The sequence below is a fragment of the Arabidopsis lyrata genome, assembly GCF_000004255.2.
Source record: "Arabidopsis lyrata subsp. lyrata unplaced genomic scaffold ARALYscaffold_7, whole genome shotgun sequence".
NCBI classification, from domain to species: Eukaryota; Viridiplantae; Streptophyta; class Magnoliopsida; order Brassicales; family Brassicaceae; genus Arabidopsis; species Arabidopsis lyrata.
Window position 1 is genome coordinate 12,547,369 of NW_003302549.1, and position 20,087 is coordinate 12,567,455.

The following is a 20,087-nucleotide window of genomic DNA, read 5'->3' on the forward strand; positions in this document are numbered from 1 at the left end:
TCAATATGGATGCAAAAAATTTAAACATAAAGTAAAGTGAAATAGAGGGAGTAATATTTAATGGAATATCAAGCAAAACAATCAGCTATAGTTTTGTAGGTGGTGTAGTAAAAAAACAGCAAATTTGGTAAAACTAAAGATATAAAGATTATCCTAACACAAAATACATAAATTGAGTAATTAATAAAAATAAAGAAATTGGTTGCCTTAATCCTTTGCTTGATCCGTTTGTCTTCGGAGTCGGGTTCATTATGGTGCAGTTATGCAAACATTTTTCTTTGTCCGGTGTACAGTATTCGGTTTTTCCAATGCAGCAATAACAGTTTCGAATTATGCCATTGCCGCAAATTGTGTGGAAACATGCATCACTTAGATTTATCTTGTTATCCTCGGAAGCCTCCACGTGTTCACCTAAGAAAAACAGTTAAAAATGATGATTATAATAGATGGATCATGGATGGGACTATGGGAGTGAATTTTGATGAAGTACTAAACCAAAATCTTTCTGTATATACTTACATTCATGCACACCGAAGAGGGAAACGAAAACTATGCAAAGTATAGCAAACCGTAATAGCCACATTTGTGATCGATTCCTTTGTTAAACGAGTGTTTTTTTTTTTTGGCTGTGAGATTGGCAAAAGCCCTAGCTACGAATAACTCTTTCTCCCTTCTTACACACACATAGGCATATATAATATAATATATAATCTCATATATATGGTAATCTCATTGAAAATATAAATATTCCTTCCACTAATTAAGTATCGTAAAGAAATTAGAAAAGTTAATTAAATCTATGGAGTTAGATACTTTCCTATATTTAAAGAGGAAAAAAATTGAAGTCTATGATTCGACATGTAAATAAACATATGCATGTATATAAGAAAAAAAAAAGGAAGTCTTGTAAGCTAACAAAGAATTATATTTATTTTCCACTAGAAAATATTCAAGAGTGTACTGTATATATGAAGTGTGACACGTACATATTAAGAATTGATTGTAAAAGCGTCCATTAAATGATGAAAACTTGGCGGCTTTCGTTTTCTTTTAACAATACGGTGACTAGTAAGCCACCGTTACAAAATGATCAAACATACAATGATGCACATACCAAAGAGAGAAACAAAGATGATGCAAAGGGTATCAAAGTGTGATAACGACATATTGTGATCAAAAAAAATTTCGAAGAAATTTTATTACCAAAAAAGCTCTAGTTAGCATAATTGGGCGTAATCGGATGAAAAATCGAAGAAGCTAGCTATAAAAACTTAACTAGAGTTAACTCTAGCTGACGTGCTTGATGAATTGGCACAAGCTTAAGAGAGTTCATTGTGACTTGTGACTTGTGACTTGTGAAGAACTCTTAGTAAAACTTCTGAATTTTTATTTTTTTGATAAATCTTCTGAAAATTAGAGATGCCTTTTAAGTAGTCCCTCACGGCCGAGACTTTCTCAAAATTATTGGACTCATTTACAATTCGTATAAATAAATTGTTCGAGTCATATAATCAGTACTTTAATAAGATAATTATTATTGGAAAAACAAACAAAATAAATAAAGCTACACCATTGTCATAAAGATAACAACGCTCTTGAAATTTCTTAAACGGGAAGTGGTGCGGTTAATTAAAAACACAAAATTTTGGTAACGTTAAAGATCTAATGACTAATATCCTAAAAGCAAAATAAATAGATTGCCATAAGAAAAGCAGGCAAGATTGGTAGCCCTAATGCTTTGCTTGCTCCGTTTTTCTTTGGGACCGTGTTTATTGGCCCGTAAACCTTCGTGCATTCACGCACACAATCGTCTTTGGTACCGTAACAATCTCTGTCGTTTTTGATGCAGCAAAAACAGTAGTGTAAATCGGTGCATATTCCTCGTGAACATGTTATGTTACTTAGATTGATATTGTTCTCTTCGAAAGCCTCCACGTTTTCACCTAGCAAGAAATAACAGTAATTAGACATGATTATAATATAAGGATGGTAGTTATCTATGAACAAAAAGCAAAAACTATACTATAAATATACATACATGCATGCACACCAAAGAGGGAAACGAAGATTATGCAAAGTATAGCAAAGCGTGTTAGCGACATTGTGATCGATTCTTTTGTTAAACAAGTTTTTTTTTTTTTGCTGTGAGATTGTTTAAAGTTCTTGCTACGATATTTGTCTATCCCTGTACATGTATATATATAGATAAATTTATCGTCTCATATTCTCATTAAAAATGTAAAATACTCATTAGGTATCGTAAAGAAAATGGAAAATTCAAATCGATGGAGAGTTTGATAATTTCCAATATTTAGAGAAAAAAATTGGATGTCTATGATTCAACAAGTAAATTAACATATGTATTATGAAGATAAAAGAAAGTAAGTCCATAAAATTTCATGAAAAATGTAAATTTATTGAAAATCAGACTAAGAAAAAAAAAAAACTTTTGAAAAGAAAAAAATGTAAAATTTGTTCTATATTTGAATCTTGCTAGAGACGTGATCCAAAAAAGTAAATAGTACATATATTGGATGATCATTAATACTTGCTATATACGAGTTTAATATATGTAAAGGATGAAAAAAGCTCTAGAGCCTTCTCTGTACCACATTTCCTAGCATGGCCAGAGATCAAGGCATTTCAAGAAATTCTCATTCCTACTCTTAACGCATCATACATAAGATAAGACCATCGCGGTGTACAAGTTACGAAGATCAGCTACCAATGTGAACATTCAAATTGAAGCCGTAAAGTTGGTGACCACAACCGCCGCAAGGCTCAGCTGCGATCGCGTTTATCACGAAATTATCAACAATAAGAAAAGAAAAAATAGCTCTTATCACACTAGACAAAGTGAACTCACTGAGACTGAATCCAACTATCCAAGGCTCGGGGTCGATCATGATGCTTGTAACCGGAAATTAAGGTAGTCCAAGTGACAGTCTTTGTAAGGCATTTGGTCGAAAAGGGGTATGGTGAAACAGGAATTCAATAACATGGGCAGGAACAACCTTCTCTCGGTGAGTCGCTTGGAGACGGTACATTTCTTCGGAAAGCATGTTGTAGAGACCTCTGTAGGAGTAATATCACTGCCCACTAGGTCGTTGAAAAACTAAGAAGATCGTTGGATGGGAATCCTAAAGGCTCTACGTACCCACATGTTCGGAATCCTCAGATACACCTTCAGCTGGGAGAGGAGACGAGACAGCAAGTTGAATCATCGCCATGGTGTCGAAAGTTACAACGAGAACATCACATATGCTCGCGAAGCTTTTCACAAGAAGCTCATAATAAAGTCATAAACTAGGTAGATTGCATTCAAGTCAGATTTATAATATTCCCATATAAGAACACGAAATGAAGGAAGTTGGTGTCTTCAAATGCGAAATGAATGCTATTGTCAACGACAAATACAGATGATTCCCAACCGATATACTAAATCACACTAATGATTAGATAGTGCCAATTACCAAAACTAGACAAAAGTTGTTAATGTTGAGAAAGGCAAAGACGCCAAATACATTTTAGGTTTAGCTGCAAACTAATCCTAGCATTGAACCATTGACTGCAGCAGTCTGCTCATCATCCCGATTTCTTCAGCTTGGCTAGCTCCACCAATGCATCTTGTAGGGGTTGATTGATCACCTCTTTTTTAGCCTGCATTTGATAAGAGTCCCAAAGATAATTAAGATCTCAAAGAATAACAACACACATCAGACTCTGGTAGCTCTAAAAACCTCACCTTCAGCGATGGAATAAAGGCAAGAACTTCATCTACGGTATCTGGGGAAGCATTCGCAATCACACACATCTGCACATAACAAACTCAGCATTAGAAAAGAATGATCCGTAAAGCTTTGGATTCAAATACTTGTAGTAGAGATTGTTACCTCGCCATCAGAGACACCATGCGTTTTCAGAGGTCTGATATTCAGCTAAGTTTGAAAACAACAGACGATCAAAAAACACACAGAATGAGGAAGACAAACATTCATGAGAAAACTGAAAACGGGTCTAATCCAACTCCGCAAAACAAGCTTCTGGTTCTGGAGCCTAAACAAAGCAGGTAAAAGGATACTCAAGGACTTTTCTGACAGATTGAGGGTTTGAGTAATGAACACAACTATCCACATAAGCCAATGCTCTGTCATAAGATCTGAAAAACAAAAACTACATGTTAAAAGAGAGCCAGAGACTTTCCACAGCATAGAGAAATGTTGTGTTTAGAGATACTAACACAGGAATTTTGATGGAAGGATCTTCAGACAACCCAACCAAATGTCCCTTAATTCCATCTAATATCTGAAAAGCTTCACAATCCATCATGCATTCAGCATTCTCAGGAAGATCTACAAAGTCCAATCATCAGACATCAAAAGATCAAATCACAGAACAAGAACGAACCAAAGCCCTCACAAGCAAAGTGGGAAAATTTCACAAACCTTTGAGCTCAAACGACTGCAGAGAGTTTTTGCTAGACTTGGTAGGTTTGTCTCCCTTACCAACTTTAGCAGCAGAACTCTGAAATGGTAGTGGATCAGAAGAACCATTGAGAATCTTGTAATTAGGTGGTGGAGTCCCTGCAAATACAGTAAAAAGATGACATTTTTATCAAATCAAAACGAAAAAAGCTTGAGACTTTGGATTCGAAATCTAATGTAGAGAAGAAGAAAAGGTTAAAACCTTGATCAAAGTGGATTTTTCTACCCTTCTTCAGCTTTGTTGAGTTCCCATCCTTCCCTCCTGCAACCAAAAACCCTAGAAAGTGAGAAACGAATCTCGAGAAAAATAGTGTTAACAACAAAAAAGTAGAGTGGGAAATACACATACCATCTTTGGATTTGAGGGAGGATTTGAGCCCTTTGCCTCCTTTCTCTGACATTTTGCTGCTACGAGAGAACGATTGAGGGAGGGAATAAAAGAAAAAGCGAAGAGATAAAAATGCAATCTTTCCAAAAACTACAGTGGAGAGAAATCACTGCCATATTGGGCTTAATAGGCATAGTTTCCTTAAAAGCCCACGACTTGAGCCCACGAAAGCATAGTAGTGTGTATATATAATTTTTTTTGTCAACTATAAACTCAATGATTAAAACTGCATAAACTCACTTAAAATTTGAATTTTCTAGCCGAACAATTCAAAATCCGGTCAAAACCAACAAATCGAGTAACGCTGTTAGTTGAGCCGTTAGTAGTCGCTGACTAGGATACCATTACAACTTTTGAAGGAAAACATTCTGAGTTATATTCAGATTCAATCTGAAGATCATTTTTCAGTGGTCTGTGTTATCTTCACTAGTTTTGGATAGTTTGTTTCGGTTGGTTCAAACTTCTCTTGTATCCATCCTTAAGCCCTTAACTAGATTCCGGCTTCTTTTGATTAAACTCCCTTTGAATCTGAGAAACTCTTAAGCTCACTTGTATATATCATAATCATACATAATCAGGATTAATGGGAATGTTGTAAACATACATCGAAATTTGCTGACTCCAACAATAAATATCACAACTTTCGAAATACTCCCATCCCGTATAAACAATCTAAACCGGTCTTACAGCCATTGTTTTAGAGATTACAAATGAAAGGAGTACGAGTTTTATTTCTCCCTTCCTAAGTGTAAGGAAACACAGTGTAAGTGATGAAAATTAGAGATGCTTTTATAAAATTGACATTTTGTATGAGAAAAATAAAACCACTTCTTAGCTCAAGGGCTTTACACGCCTCTCCACATCGAACTGAACTTCAGATAGACCGGTGATCCCGGCCGTTATCTTCTGACCTATCTTTACAGGCCCAACACCTTCTGGTGTGCCTATAATTTGAAGGGATTCTCCTATAAGTTCAGAATGGTTTAAGATGGGAAAACAAACAGAAGGTTGTAAGTAGATACCTGTTAAGATGACGTCTCCTTCGTAAAGGGTCATTATAGAACTTATGTAGCTGATGAGGTACGGGACCTTGAAGATCATATCTTTTGTCAAGCCCTTCTGTCTTGTTTCACCATCAACCTGTCACATATTAGATGATTCAATTTAGTCCCTGCAGATTCTTAAGTGTGGAAATTACTGACAACAGAACAAGAGAGTAGGGGAGGGACAAACCTTGAGCCAAAGTTCTAGATTATCGGGATCATGCACCATCGCCTTTGGCAGCTGAAAAGCGACAGAAGAGACAAAATTCAAACTAGAAGAATCAAGAAGAGTTTTAATTCTCAGCAGGATATGGCATATGATCCTCATGTCAGAAAAGCAACACGATAGAAGAACTTAAACTAGACAATCAAAAGTGTTTTGATTCTCGGCAGGACAGGGAATATTATCCTCATTTCAAGTTGGCTATTTTGGCATTAGACCTCCTGTAATGAGACTTTTCTAGTCTCAATTAAATATAAATCACACAACAGGCGTAAAATGAAAAAGCAAATAACTTGTGGTCATACCCTAACCACATATGCTACAACAATCTGATCACACTGCAATCAGACAAACGAAATAAATGGGTCCATCAAACAGAACAAAAGTAGCATTTTTCATATAAACTATATGGTGTGTTGTAACTAGCATCAAGGTTTAAGACCAATACTTACAACAGAGCTGATAGGAGTGAAGGTATCTTGTCCTTTAGCAAGCGTCCATGGGAGACCAGATGCCTGAAAACGAGAATGTAAACACGATATATGCTTAAGCACAAAACTGAAGTTAACAAACAGATTACTCTTCATGCAAAACCACACATTCATGATTTTGGTTTATATATAAATGGTGCTTGAAAAAAATCTGAAAAACCCAATTCACGATCCCAAATACGAAAATCTCGATCCATAGAGCTTATAGAAGACTTTTCAACAAAGAATGAGTTCTATCATCGATGTTTTGACCATTTGTGCGGGTTTAAAGACTAAAATGAACATGCAAATCTCCACAAGATCCATTGATATGAACTGAAACCGGTTTCCTACCTTAGCGGTAGCTTGAAGTTCCCTAGCAGTCATATCAAGAGCAACAGCATATCCTTCAAAAACAAAGAGAACAATAAGAAATGGCATTATACAAATCAAAAGAAGCTACTCATATTGACATTATACACTAAAATACCTCCAATGTAATCCATAGCTATTGATTCAGGTACATCTCTAGCCTTCTGTCCAATCACTAAAGCAAGTTCCACCTCATGGTGAAGTGAATCCAAAGGATGTGGGATCTCAATTGTTCCTCCATTTTCCAAATACGACGATGTTGGCTTCAAGAATATAACTGGTTCCTATTTCCCAATTCAAACAACAACAAAATTTCTCTCTCAGATTTTTAGTTTTTGGAGGCAATCAACAACATGCATAAACTTTCGATTCTGGATCAATGAAAGAGAATAACAAAAACTCCAAAACAATTGAATTGCAGAGATGAGAATCCCAGTTGATTCAAAAAGAAAGAGATTGAAGAACCTTGGGAACGGAGTTGCCTAGTTCTTTGGCGTGAGCGGCGTAGTTACGGCCGACGCATACGATCTTCGTGCCTTGCTTAAACATCCTCTGTATCATCGACGTCGCCATTTTTCCGATCGATACACAACAAACACACTTTTCGCTTCTCTCTTTCTTCTTCTTTCTCGTTTTGGTCAGAATCGTGGAAAAATGAAATTCGGTTACTTTTGTAAATTTGTCATTGCGTCTCCTTCTAAACCGGTAATTTTGTCATTGAGTCTCCTTCTAAACCGGAATTTACTTTTTCAACCCCAAACTTCTGTTTTTTTTAACAAATGAGACCCCTTAACTTCGAAAATAACAAATTACGAGAATTTTTTTATCTGGTGAAATGAATGAAGAAAAAAGAAGTAACAGAAACAGGAAATTCTGATTTATAATACCTGAGTTTTTAAATCTGGTGAAATCAAATTTACATTTGAAGATGCATGGCATGTACTAAAAGACTTTTCATAGGGTTTATTCCCCAAATTTGGTTGGTTAAAGCCTTAAATGAACACATACATACAAAACAAGAAACTAACTACAACGTGATGATGATAATGGGACTGAACATCACAATGAGTTTTCTTGGTTTTCAAATTCTTAACCCGACTTGAAGAGCAGAACAGCTTTCTGCTCGAGGTAGAAGTAAACGAAGTGGTTTGTCTCGTGCGTTACATAAGAACCTGCAGGAATAGAGTAATATCGTCGAATAAGTATCAAACGAGAATGTCAATCAGATTCCACAGACAATAATAAAAAGCCAGTACGGTATATCACTTGTTTGTTGATGTATCGCCTTAAGCACATGAATACATTTGGTAACTGTGAGGTTAAGGGAGGTGGTACCACATGATGCTTACAGGACAGCAAATTTTATACTAAATGCAGGTAAACGTAATTGTTCAAGAAAGCACAAAAGACTAAAACATACAAAGATTCGAACAAGGCAAATATATTCCGACTAAAGCTAGATCGAAACTTCCTATAGACTTACATACTTACTTGCTTCAGAGGATTAAACCCTAGCTTGGTGGTACCAAGATCTCTGTCATTTGCAATTCCAAACTTTCATGTCACTGAGAACAAACCCAATCTAAACTTTCTCCAACGCTAAGGGTAAAAAAACCATTCAAATGCAAGAAGAAGAACAATCTTTCCAAAATAAATCTAGTTAAGACAGAAAAGCAAGCAAACCATTGATCTCACTCAAAGTCTTAACAAGACGAGAATCAAAGACGGATTGACAGAAGCATCTCACTCACTATTAAACAGACGAGAATCAAAGACAGATTGACAGAAGCAACAGCAAAGAAGAATAGTTATGTTCAAAACTAGATTCAGCTACCAGTAATCAATATCCCTTAACTGAGCACTAGTATCAAAACAATGCCGACTTAAGGAGAAATGAAGCGAAGAGAGAACTAACCAAAGTTGCGACCGACAATGCAATGCCAAGTAGCACCATGTTTCTTGTCAAACTCCTTCTTTATATTCTCAGCTATATCCTTCTCCACACTATACTTCTCAAATGCCTGCAAAAGTAAAATCCCACATTCTGAAATGTAAATCCTTACTTAGCACCATAATCACTCCAGAGACACTTCACCAGACTCTAATTTGAACCAATCGATTACGCAATTCAAAAACACCGTTTAATCAGGAAAAAAAAAGTTACAAGAAATCGAATCTAGTTCCGCAGATTAACAAATTGAGACTTCGAGAGCACACTAAGCTCAAATCGAACTCCAGAGATAAACTAGTACGTACTTCCAAAAAAATCCCATTAGTATCACTCATACCCTAAAACTCAAGATCAGATAAGAAACTCCTAAAAACCGAAGAATGTAAAACAACAAATCGGAGAAAATGAGAGAGAGAGAGAGACTAACGGAGATGGCGATATCGATAGCTTCCTTCTGCATATCATCTTTCATATCAGCACTCTTGATAACAGCTCGTTTCCCCGCCGGTGGAGAAGCTTCAACTTCCGGAAGACTAGATCTCCGATCATCGGAGATAGTTTGCGCCGGTGCACCTCCGTTAACACTCTTCTTCCTCCTCCCGTCACTCATTTTTTTTTTTTTCAATTTCGTCGGTGAATTATTTTGAAATCAGTCAGATTTGCTGCAAAGGAATAAAAGCTAAAGAAGAGAATAAAGCGTAAAGCAAGACGACGAGTGTGGTAGAAAAAGTACAGTAATGTAGTCAGCAGATTTTCTAGATTTTTTCGTCACTGCAAATTTGATACGGCGTCGTTTGAGGCTATTTGGATCCAATGTGTTAGTTTAAATTCTTTATTCATAACTGAGGCCCATTATTATTACTGCATTTTGTTTGTCAACCAAACCAGTTGTTTCTTACATTTTTGTAACAACGATCACATTAAAAAACAGTGGGAATCACAAAAACCATCTTTGGACTTGAGAGAGGATTTGGGCCCTTTGCCTCCTTTCTCTGACATTTTCTGCTTACGAGAACGATTGAGAGATCAAAAGCAAAAGACTCAAACAGAAAAAAATGCAATATTTATCTTTACAATACTACAGTGAAGAGAAATCTCACTATAATTGAAAGTAAAGTAATATGGTCAATTGGGCTTCTTAGGCTTTTCTATTACCTTCGTTATTAGTTTTCTTCATGGCCCACGACTTGAGTCCACGAGTTTATATAATAACTTTATACTCATTAAATCTAAGAGGGGTGTATTGAATAAAGAATTTAGAGTGATTTGAGTTTTAATGAGTTTTGGGATGATTTTGGTGAATTTTAATGAATTAAGAAATTAGCTATTATGGAAAATCATTAGAGTAATTTCAATTGTGAAATAAGTTACAAAACTTAGGAAAGAACGAAATGTGAATCAGTCATTTGTTTTTATACTCAAGTGTTTATCTATACTAGTATTTTTTTTTGTTTAAATGTGTAATTGATTGATCAAACAAAAGAAATATACTAGTATTTTTGCAGTCACTTTGGTGACGGATGGGTAAAAATGTTTCCGGGTTATTTGGATATCCGACCCGCTTCAAAAAATCTTTCACAAAAAAATTTGTTGGATCGGGTTATATTTAACCCAACTCATATACCGGATATTCCATATTTAATAATTTAGATATTTAGAAGATTTGATTAAGATTTATAATTATGATTCTCCTATCATCTTTGTTTGATTTGTTTTTAACTATTTTGAATCATCATATAATACATAAAGTAAAAAAAAAAAAAGGAAAATTGTTAAAAATACTCCTTTTGGTGTGTCCCTTTTCAAAAATGCCCCTTTTAGATGTCCATTTTCAAAAATGCCCTTTTTTAAATCTGAAATTTTTATAAAATTTTATTAGGTTTATAAGGTACTTATGGATTGTAACTACTACTTGAAGACTCGATCCAAGTATTTATAAGGTTTTATAAGGTGTTTTTAAAGGTTTTACAAGTTATTTTAAAGGATTTTTAAGGTTTTTCAAAGGTTTTACAAGATATTTTAAAGGTTTTTAAAGGTATTTAAAATACATTTATAAGGTATTTATAAAGTATTTATAAGATTTTAGATACATAGAAATGTAGTTTGTGTATGTTTTAATAATATTACATACATATTTGGGTAAGTCTTATATTTTTAAGAGCATTTTTTATAAGGTTTTAAAAAAGGGGTATTTTTGAAAAGTGGCATTGAAAAAATGGCATTTTTGCAAAAGCCCCAAAAAAAAATCAATTTTTTTCTGCATATACTGTGATTCGAAATTTTAAAAACGGACATATATTATCCAATTGACGAAAATGTGTATTCAACGTTCTATATCGATTAAAATTTTTAGACAATGATTCAGAATCATATCATAAATAAGAACATTAATAAAATAAATGAGTTTTTTGGCGGGACGGGTTTTTGAATCAACAATAATAAAAAGATTAAAATATCATTAATCCGAGGCTTCAATACGGATTAAATCTTTTTTTTAATACCATAAATATTAGACATATTAAATCAGTCTCATTTAGAAAAGATTGTATAAAACTAAAAATTGTCCCGTGGTATAATATCCCGTGGTCTTAGAGGATGATATGATTTGTAAACTTTTATATATAATAAATAATCATTAAATTTTAAAATAAAAACAAATCAAGGGACGGGTTAAGAAATTACGGAACGGGTTATATTTCGGAAAGGATTTATATGACGGACTAATTTGAATCAATATTTATATACCGCTTTAATACGGGTTAAATCCTCAGTTTATTAATAATTTTCTCGTGGACTCGTGGTATACCGTTACTTAATAACAATTGTAAACTATAATATAAATAAATATGTTATAAGGAGATACAATTTACAAAATATTTTTATACTAACTTTAAAATCTAGTTTGTATTATATATATATATATATATATATGTATGTATGCAAATTTAATCATATTTATTGATATTTAGAAATTAAGGCATTTTGTAGAAATTATTTTGTTAAAATAGATAATATGATTTATGTTAAGTAATAATGTTAAGTAATATTTATCACTGAAGGTGTGATTGGTGACATGAGTTACTATGTGGTATCATTGAATTAGGAAGATAACTCAAAAATGTTACCAATCATGATTTGTTTTTAAAAATTTGCTTTAGAGGTTGAAGTTTGTTGAGTTATGAATGACTTACATTTTTGAGTTATCTTCCTTATTAAATTGCTAAATCAAAACTTAACTCAAAAACATGGAAATTCTCATGAGGTAGGATGTGGTAAGTTGAGTTATAATTTTTACATTTAAAAAAACGAAAATTAGTTTCAAATTAGAAGAAAATATCTTAAATTAAGTTTAATAATGAAAATTGTTTTTATTATTATCTTAGTTTAATTCAATAACATTTCAAAAAAATAGGTATTTAAATTCTTAATTTTCTTAACATCTTTTAATTTTTTAATTTGTTTTTTATTTTCATTTAATTATCAAAAACTATTTATAGGACTAGATTTAATACAAATAAAATTTTAAATATGCTAGGAAAATGTAAGTCATTAGTTTTATAACTATTATGTAAAAAAAAATATTTCAAATTAACTATGTTTTTAGTATTATTTTATTTTATTATTTAATTTGTAAAAATATTATTATTATTATTATTATTGATATTTAATTAATTAGTTTTAACAACATATACTGCAATTTTTAAAACACAAAAGTTACCATTCACTTGTATTGATCAGACTGATAACTCATATTTTTACAGCAGAAAACTACATCAGTGTACAGTTTATACCACATAATTTTTACTGCAGATTACATCAAATTATAACATCGACTGCAATTCAACCTTAATAACACGTGTTACCAGTCGGAGCCTGAATATTATAATTTTGGGTAGTTTTTATTTCGCATGTATTTTTGGTAAGGATGTTTGTGAATATTTGTTATCTTGATGAAAGAAAGTGGGGTTGAACGAAATGGTCTAGCCACCAACCTAAGGCCCCTCGACCATGATTTCACTAAATTTTCTTGTCGATCCCTATTCCGTATATATATACACACACATACACGTATATATAGATTATATATTTCATTATTTCTCAAATTTCAAGAGACATGAATTCGGAAAAAAGACAAAATTTATTGTTGTTAGTCTTAAAAGTTGCATCAACGTCATTACGTCATAGAGGGTTGTGTTTGAAGTTTACTAGCGAGTAGTGACCAAGTGGAATATCTCCCCACCAGAGTTACCAGTTATACCTTCGTTTTCCTTTGATTCTGATTACTTAACAAAAATTTATTTTTAGTGTATTTTAAGAATATATTAAGAAACCTTGAATAACTCTTTTAATATGAAAAAAAGAAAGTAAAAAGAGTTGTTTTTCAGTCTGAAGTAAAGGTAGAATTATGTAGGCACGACTTTTGCCTTGGCCAATAGCCACCACATGGGACATGAAATAGTTTAATTAACTAGAGGGTCTTCATTCTATTTATAGTTTGCTAATTTCACCAAAAGTAAAACATCCGGGCTTTTTATATAGGTTAACCTTATAGTTAAATACAATGGTTGCTATTTTACTACTTATATAACAGTTCCATATTCTAGGATTAGTTGCAGATTTGGCTTAAAACACTAGGTTTTACAAAACTGCCTTATATATTTAATGCATTTTACTTGCATAAATTAGGGGTGGATACAAGACAAGTACCCGTTATTTTAAAAGTATTTGTTACTTGACCCATTTTATAAGAGTAATAAAAATTAGTATTCGTATTTAACTTGTGAGAACGAGTATCCGCGATTTTAAATATTTACTAATAATTATTTATTTTATGTTATTTATTATTTGTCTTGACAATAATGAGTATTTTTTTTTTCAAATGAGATACGGAAAAACTACCAAGTATCTATGCCCACCTTAGAATTTTTTGAGTAAGAAGAAAACTATATCAGTTTTAACAAACCCCTATTCATAGAATTATGGTGCAACTTCTTGCAGGAAATTTATTTTCTCATATTGATTGCCAAAATCAGTCTAAAATCTGGACATATTATGGACTAAAAATCCAAGAGATAATTTTCAATTTGAAATATATATATATATATATATATATATAAAATATGTAACTTGTACTAGTTTTATTAGGGGTGTCAAAATGGTTAACCCAACTCAACTCAACTCATTACCCAATGAATTTAAAGTTAAATGAGTTCATGGGTTGACTCAATTCATTTGTTGATGAGTTAGAAGGTTAAATGGATTGACCCATTAACCTACTAATGTAATAAGTATATTAATAATTAAAATATAATAATAATAATAATCATCATCATCAACAACATCACTATTATTTAGCGGGAAAATCACGGAGTTATGTTTTGGCGGGAAAATTACAGATTTACGTTTTTAGCGGAAAAATTTTACATTCTCATTTTTGGTTAAAAATAATAAAAAAAATTAGGGGGAAAATCATGGATTTACGTTTTTGGCGGAAAAATTACGGATTTACATTTATGGTGGGAAAATCACGGATTTACGTTTTTGGCGGGAAAATTATGGATTATCGTTTTTCGCGGGAAAATTTTACATTCTCATTTTTGGTTAAAAATAATAAAAAAAAAATTGCGGGAAAATCACGGATTTACGTTTTTGGCGGGTAAATTGCGGATTTACGGTTTTGACGGAAAAATCACAAAATTTATATTTTGTTGGGAAAACTGTGTATTCACATTTTTGGCGGGAAAATTAAGGACTATATTCCATCGGTTTAGAAGTTTTGGTTAGACTCAAATTGAAATCGGTTTAGAGATTTGAATTGGTTTGATTCAATTTAACAAGAATTGTTAGGTTAAATGGATAAACCATTGAAACCATTTATCCATTACAACCCAACTCATTTGATCCATCAACCCATTTGACTCAATAACTCATTTGAGTCAAAATTTTCAACTCATTAGGATTTATGGATTGAATTGAGTTAGATTGACCCATGAATCTTAAACACCCTTAAATTTTAGGGAAATATGACTCTATAACCAAAATTTTTTTTATTAGTTAAGAAACTAGCACTCCAAAAAAAAGAAAAGAGATATTCTCTATATTTTCTGTATTAAAAACATGTTTACCCTCTGTGTGAAGTGCACGCTCTTGTTCATCTTCTTCCCTTTTGTGAACTGTGCTCCTTTCATCTCTCTCCTCTTTGTTTTGGTTTATCTCCCTTTCTCCTCTCCTATGAAGCTTACATACATCACCAACTCAACAAAAATCAAAACTATCAAGGATAGTTGTTAACTATGGATTAGATCTCCGACTATTTTTATTTTTCGTCGGCCGAAGAATACTAGCAAACTCCGGTGAAATCTTTTCGCCAAATTCTGTCTAATTATTCTTCACTTTCCCACCAAAGTTAATCTGAGAATTTTTAATTTCTTAGATTCATGGAAATGAAATAGAGAACTCGGAACCAGTAAATTGAAGATTTAGTTATCGAACTCATGGCCGACAACAATAATCTATTTGTTTTTTTTTCTTACAATAATCGATTTGTTCCTTTTAAGTATCACGTATACTCCATCGATGCAATTCTCCGAACTTCCAACGATTTTTTTATGAGCCGTTGATTTGTTTTCAATGTGGGTATCAAAACCTTGCGCTCGTGTTAGCACATTAATTACAGTTAGTCTGCAATTTCTGTGGAGTTTAGATGAAACAGGTTACATACTATTTTCTGTACTATTTTATCTATAACTAGAGATAGTAGTAAAATTGTTGTTTAAAACACAAGCCCACTTCATTCACTTCTTCTATTTTTTCACACGTGTGTCCACTTGCTCATTCGTCTAAGAGGGAGTTTGACGACATTTCCCCACCCTCATATGTTACTTGCTTAATTTCCCCAATTATAGTGCTATATATTTAATTTCATCTTTCAAAAGCGTTACTTTTGCAAATCACCCTAAGTAAGTTTTATGTAAATAAAATTGATGGAGAAAAAAAAAGAAAAAGAAATTATATTTAGCATTCCACTAAAATGGTACAATTTGATTACAGACTGAGGGAAATCTATATTCCACTAAACTTTAATCATAACATGAAAGAAAACTTCAGTTTAGGAAGAAAAGAAAAGTCCACTTAAAAAAAAAAAAGAAAAAAAAAGAAAAAGAAAAGTCCACTATATATTTATTTCATTCCTCTAATTTATTTTACCCAAATCATCAATTTTGTTTTCTTGTCATGCATCCAATACTAAGTACTAACCATTCACACCAATATACACACACAGTTGCATACTTGGATCATTATAGTGTGAACAGAAAAAAAAACATTATAAAAACTATAAGTCACGTTTCCCCCAATTAAGTAGCCTCCTCTTCCCCCTCTCTTTGTCTCTCTGTCTCTTTCTCTCTCCCTCTCAGAAACTCATTCTCCAAAAATGGCAGAGCCAAGTTTCTATATCGGAGTCATAGGTAACACTTTCTTCTCTCACGTGTTATGCTCATAATCTCTACATGTACATACACAAGTACACGATCCAATACAAAACTCATATGTGTGTTGGTAACTATATGTGTTGACAAGTCCTCTTAATTTGTGTTTGACGCAGGAAATGTAATCTCCGTACTCGTCTTCCTCTCACCAGTGTAAGCTGTCTCTCTTTCTCTCTTGATTTTGCAAGAAGTAACAAAAGAATGAGTTACATAATCTATAGTTTTTTTTTTATTAGACTATTGATCGATCGGTCCAAATTAATATACAAAAAATTTCATAATCAGGGAGACGTTTTGGAAAATAGTGAAGCGGAGATCGACGGAGGAGTACAAAAGCTTGCCGTATATTTGTACGTTGTTGGGATCATCGCTATGGACATATTACGGCATCGCCACTCCCGGAGAATATCTTGTTTCCACCGTTAATGGCTTTGGTGCGATCGTTGAAACCATATACGTTTCACTTTTTCTCTTTTATGCCCCTCGACATCTCAAGGTTTTATTTCATTTTATTTTTATTTTCTGATTTATATATATGTATGATCTTCTTTTTTTTTGATAAAAATTGGGCATATATGTATGATCGTTAGTGTTTCGTATATGATAACTGGTTAAAATCTGCATTTTATTTGGTTCATTTTTATTCAGATTTGGATCTGATTATCAGATTAATGTGTCTCACTTTTTTTCTCTCTAAAGTTAAGTTGATTAAAATATTTGATCCACTTGTTATATAAGATATACTATGATGACTTGTAAAGTAGAATTTCTAATGTATTTCTACAATTTACAAAGTAGTTGGTAGTTCAAATAATTGAGCTTTACATATATATGTGTTAACAACAATGTGATCTTTTTCACTATTTTTTTTTACAGTTGAATACAGTGGTAGTTGTCGCGATGTTGAACGTGTTTTTCCCAATCGCAGCGATTGTGGCGACGAGAATTGCGTTTAAAGATGAGAAGATGCGTTCTCAATCGATAGGTTTCATATCTGCTGGTCTAAACATTATAATGTATGGTTCTCCTCTTTCTGCTATGGTAAGTTCATTCTTAATTTTACCCCATCTGTCAAAACATTTTATCATAGCGTTTTGGTATTTTATATCACCCACGTTTTGCAATAAAAGATGTCATTGTTCATATCCACTTGGTCCTATTTGGACTTGCATAAAATTAATTGATTACAATTTTTATTTTTTGAGTATACTCCAAACAAAAACGACCCACCTGGTCTGAAGATTCAATTTTTGTATACAAACATAATGATTTTAATTTAACTCATTTGTATTTTTAGTAATCTTGTCTTTTACTTAGTGGAATTCGAATATCGTTTTTATAGTAGATTTATTTATTTTCAGAAATAAGGTCAGTGGTTATTTTTAGTGGTAGTTGTTCATTTATTTTTAGAAAAGTTATTTTTGTTCATACATGCAATCATCATATATAAACAAACAACCATTTTTAAGCACGTCTTCAAAAAATCGCAGTCACATATCAATTATATGAACTTGTACGTCACTAGATTTTTCCACATATCAAATTGAATATATATAAACTTCACAAATTGTTTATTTATTTTTCCAGCTACTATAATGCACCACGACTTGGTAGGTCCATATCTTAGATAAAGACATACGTATCATTTCATTTTCAATAATTCGTGATAGTATCTCATATAATATAATAGATTGATAGTGTTTAATTTCTTAATATAATTTTTTCAGAAAACAGTAGTGACAACAAAGAGCGTGAAATACATGCCGTTTTGGTTATCGTTCTTCCTCTTCTTAAACGGCGCGATTTGGGCTGTCTATGCTTTACTCCAACACGACGTTTTCTTACTCGTAAGTTTTCACTATTTATTTTTTATTTTTATAAAGTTTTTCACTGTTTTGTTCAATTACGTAATTTGACGATTATGCCCTCCTACTCTTTGGCTTTGGACTTAAGTCAAACAGGAAAACTCAATAAAGCTATTTTTTATCGACCCCATGTCTTTTTAATATTCCAACAATAACTCCAAAATATTTTGTCGTCTTCTTCGCACACAATTAGACCCCATTAGTGTCAATGTCAATGTCAATGTGTCACAGTTTATAAAAAATCTTCTGGAAGAGAAAAATGCCGATTTTAAAAAAATTGTGGACTCCAAGTCTCCAACATAACCAAATTGTTACAAAAGTCATCGAAATCAAGCACATTAGGTGCAGCCATGAAAAGTTTATAATTTTATATAAAGTTCATCGTTACTATGCATGTATAGTAATTTATCTTTTTTTCTATAAATAGAACGATAAAACGTTCATTGTAAAGATACAATTCAGAAATATAATATCACAACAATAATCAGATAATAGAATTCTCTCTCTTTCTATTCTCAGTATACTATTCCCACCCAGTATAAATATTTTTTCTATAAATATTTATTCTATAAATACTTATAAATATTTATTCTATAAATATTTCCATCTTTATGATAAATACCCATATACGTTTTATAACACGTTATCACGATCACTCTTCATTTTTAATTTTTATATATACCTTTTTACAATGGTTGCTTCATGCACCATAATTAATTATTTTCTGTTAATAGTTGGCTCAGCTACCTAAAATTTTATTTACTGCTTTAAATATTTATTTCTGTTACCGGTCGGCTGAGTCGCCTTAATTTTATGCACTGCTTTAAATATTTATTTCTGCTACCGGTCGGCTAAGCCGCCACATATTTATTTACTGTTTCTATGTGGATGACTCCATCACCATAATATCACCGTGAGTTATTTGTTTATATTATGGTTATTATACAAAGAGGTTTATTCACCTGTATAAATATTTTTATCTGAATCGATAATTTTTATCTGATTGATCTCTAATTTTTCAGATTAATTTTTTGTTTAAATATTTTCCGCCAACGGTCTCAAAGAAAAATTTCAAAAAAAAATTTCAAAAAAAAATTCAATTTTTCCAACGGCTAGGAATAGTATTTTTCAATCTATAAATACATTCATTTTCTAATTTATTTCATCAAAACAAAATTTCTTCATCTCTCTAAAAACTCTCTCGAAAAAAGAAGAAGAATTTTGAAGTTTTGAAGTTTTGAAGAATGTTTCGATTACCTTTAATATTTGCTTTTAGAATCATTATTTCGTGTATTTATAATCTTTGCGTTGTAGAATTTATTCCGCAAGATTTTCGTTTGAATATTATTTTACTTGTTTGTACAATTTTTCTTTTAGTAATCGCTTGCATTATTAATATAAACGGTTCATTTTAAATATGTATTAATTTTATTTTATATTTCTATACGCTTTTATATAAGTGTTTTCCATGGTTTAAAATAAATTAAATAAAGGTTTCTAATATTATTCTATGTTTTTATTTTAGAAAACAAATGGCAAACATCGAGAAACTCAAGTTTCCGGCTCTACAAATAAGTGGATTAAATTATATAGCATGGACAACCAATATAGAGCTCCATCTAGAAATGGAAAAAATATCTGAGACAATAAAAGAAAAAAATACTTCGTCTTCTCGAGAAAAGGCGAAATAAATTGTTTTTCTCAGAAAACATCTAGATGATAATCTGACGCATGATTATGCGCAGACAAGAGATCCTGCGGAGCTGTGAAAGCACTAAAAAATTGGTTTGATAACCAAAAAGCT

The 20,087-nt window shown here is 32.2% G+C and overlaps 4 protein-coding genes across 4 annotated transcripts in view; 1 reads left to right on the top strand and 3 right to left on the bottom strand.

The window, feature by feature from the left end:
* Window positions 1-3,361: 3,361 nt before the first annotated feature.
* Window positions 3,362-4,944, bottom strand: LOC9306268 (DNA-directed RNA polymerases IV and V subunit 4). The gene is made up of 8 exons (XM_021018674.1): window positions 4,834-4,944; window positions 4,687-4,746; window positions 4,446-4,583; window positions 4,241-4,352; window positions 4,082-4,159; window positions 3,894-3,927; window positions 3,746-3,814; window positions 3,362-3,660 (listed from the first exon to the last, which is right to left on the bottom strand). The coding sequence occupies exons 1-8, from the start codon at window positions 4,883-4,885 to the stop codon at window positions 3,586-3,588; spliced, it is 618 nt and encodes a 205-aa protein (XP_020874333.1). The 5' UTR covers window positions 4,886-4,944; the 3' UTR covers window positions 3,362-3,585.
* A 518-nt stretch (window positions 4,945-5,462) lies between these two features.
* Window positions 5,463-7,638, bottom strand: LOC9306269 (acylpyruvase FAHD1, mitochondrial). Its single transcript, XM_021018675.1, has 7 exons — window positions 7,446-7,638; window positions 7,099-7,264; window positions 6,963-7,015; window positions 6,591-6,653; window positions 6,106-6,156; window positions 5,895-6,012; window positions 5,463-5,816 (listed from the first exon to the last, which is right to left on the bottom strand). Exons 1-7 carry the CDS (start codon window positions 7,551-7,553, stop codon window positions 5,704-5,706), a joined length of 672 nt encoding a protein of 223 aa, XP_020874334.1. The 5' UTR covers window positions 7,554-7,638; the 3' UTR covers window positions 5,463-5,703.
* Window positions 7,639-7,835: 197 nt separating this feature from the next.
* Window positions 7,836-9,691, bottom strand: LOC9306270 (dynein light chain 1, cytoplasmic). The gene is made up of 3 exons (XM_021018676.1): window positions 9,359-9,691; window positions 8,896-9,001; window positions 7,836-8,152 (listed from the first exon to the last, which is right to left on the bottom strand). The coding sequence occupies exons 1-3, from the start codon at window positions 9,539-9,541 to the stop codon at window positions 8,070-8,072; spliced, it is 372 nt and encodes a 123-aa protein (XP_020874335.1). The 5' UTR covers window positions 9,542-9,691; the 3' UTR covers window positions 7,836-8,069.
* Window positions 9,692-16,088: 6,397 nt separating this feature from the next.
* Window positions 16,089-20,087, top strand: part of LOC9306271 (bidirectional sugar transporter SWEET17) — a 9,854-nt gene continuing 5,855 nt past the window's right edge. The window contains exons 1-5 of the mRNA XM_021019671.1: window positions 16,089-16,397; window positions 16,535-16,571; window positions 16,704-16,914; window positions 17,295-17,459; window positions 18,146-18,265. Coding sequence (XP_020875330.1) covers window positions 16,364-16,397; window positions 16,535-16,571; window positions 16,704-16,914; window positions 17,295-17,459; window positions 18,146-18,265 — 567 coding nt within the window. The 5' untranslated portion in view covers window positions 16,089-16,363. The remainder of the gene's footprint in view (window positions 16,398-16,534; window positions 16,572-16,703; window positions 16,915-17,294; window positions 17,460-18,145; window positions 18,266-20,087) is intronic.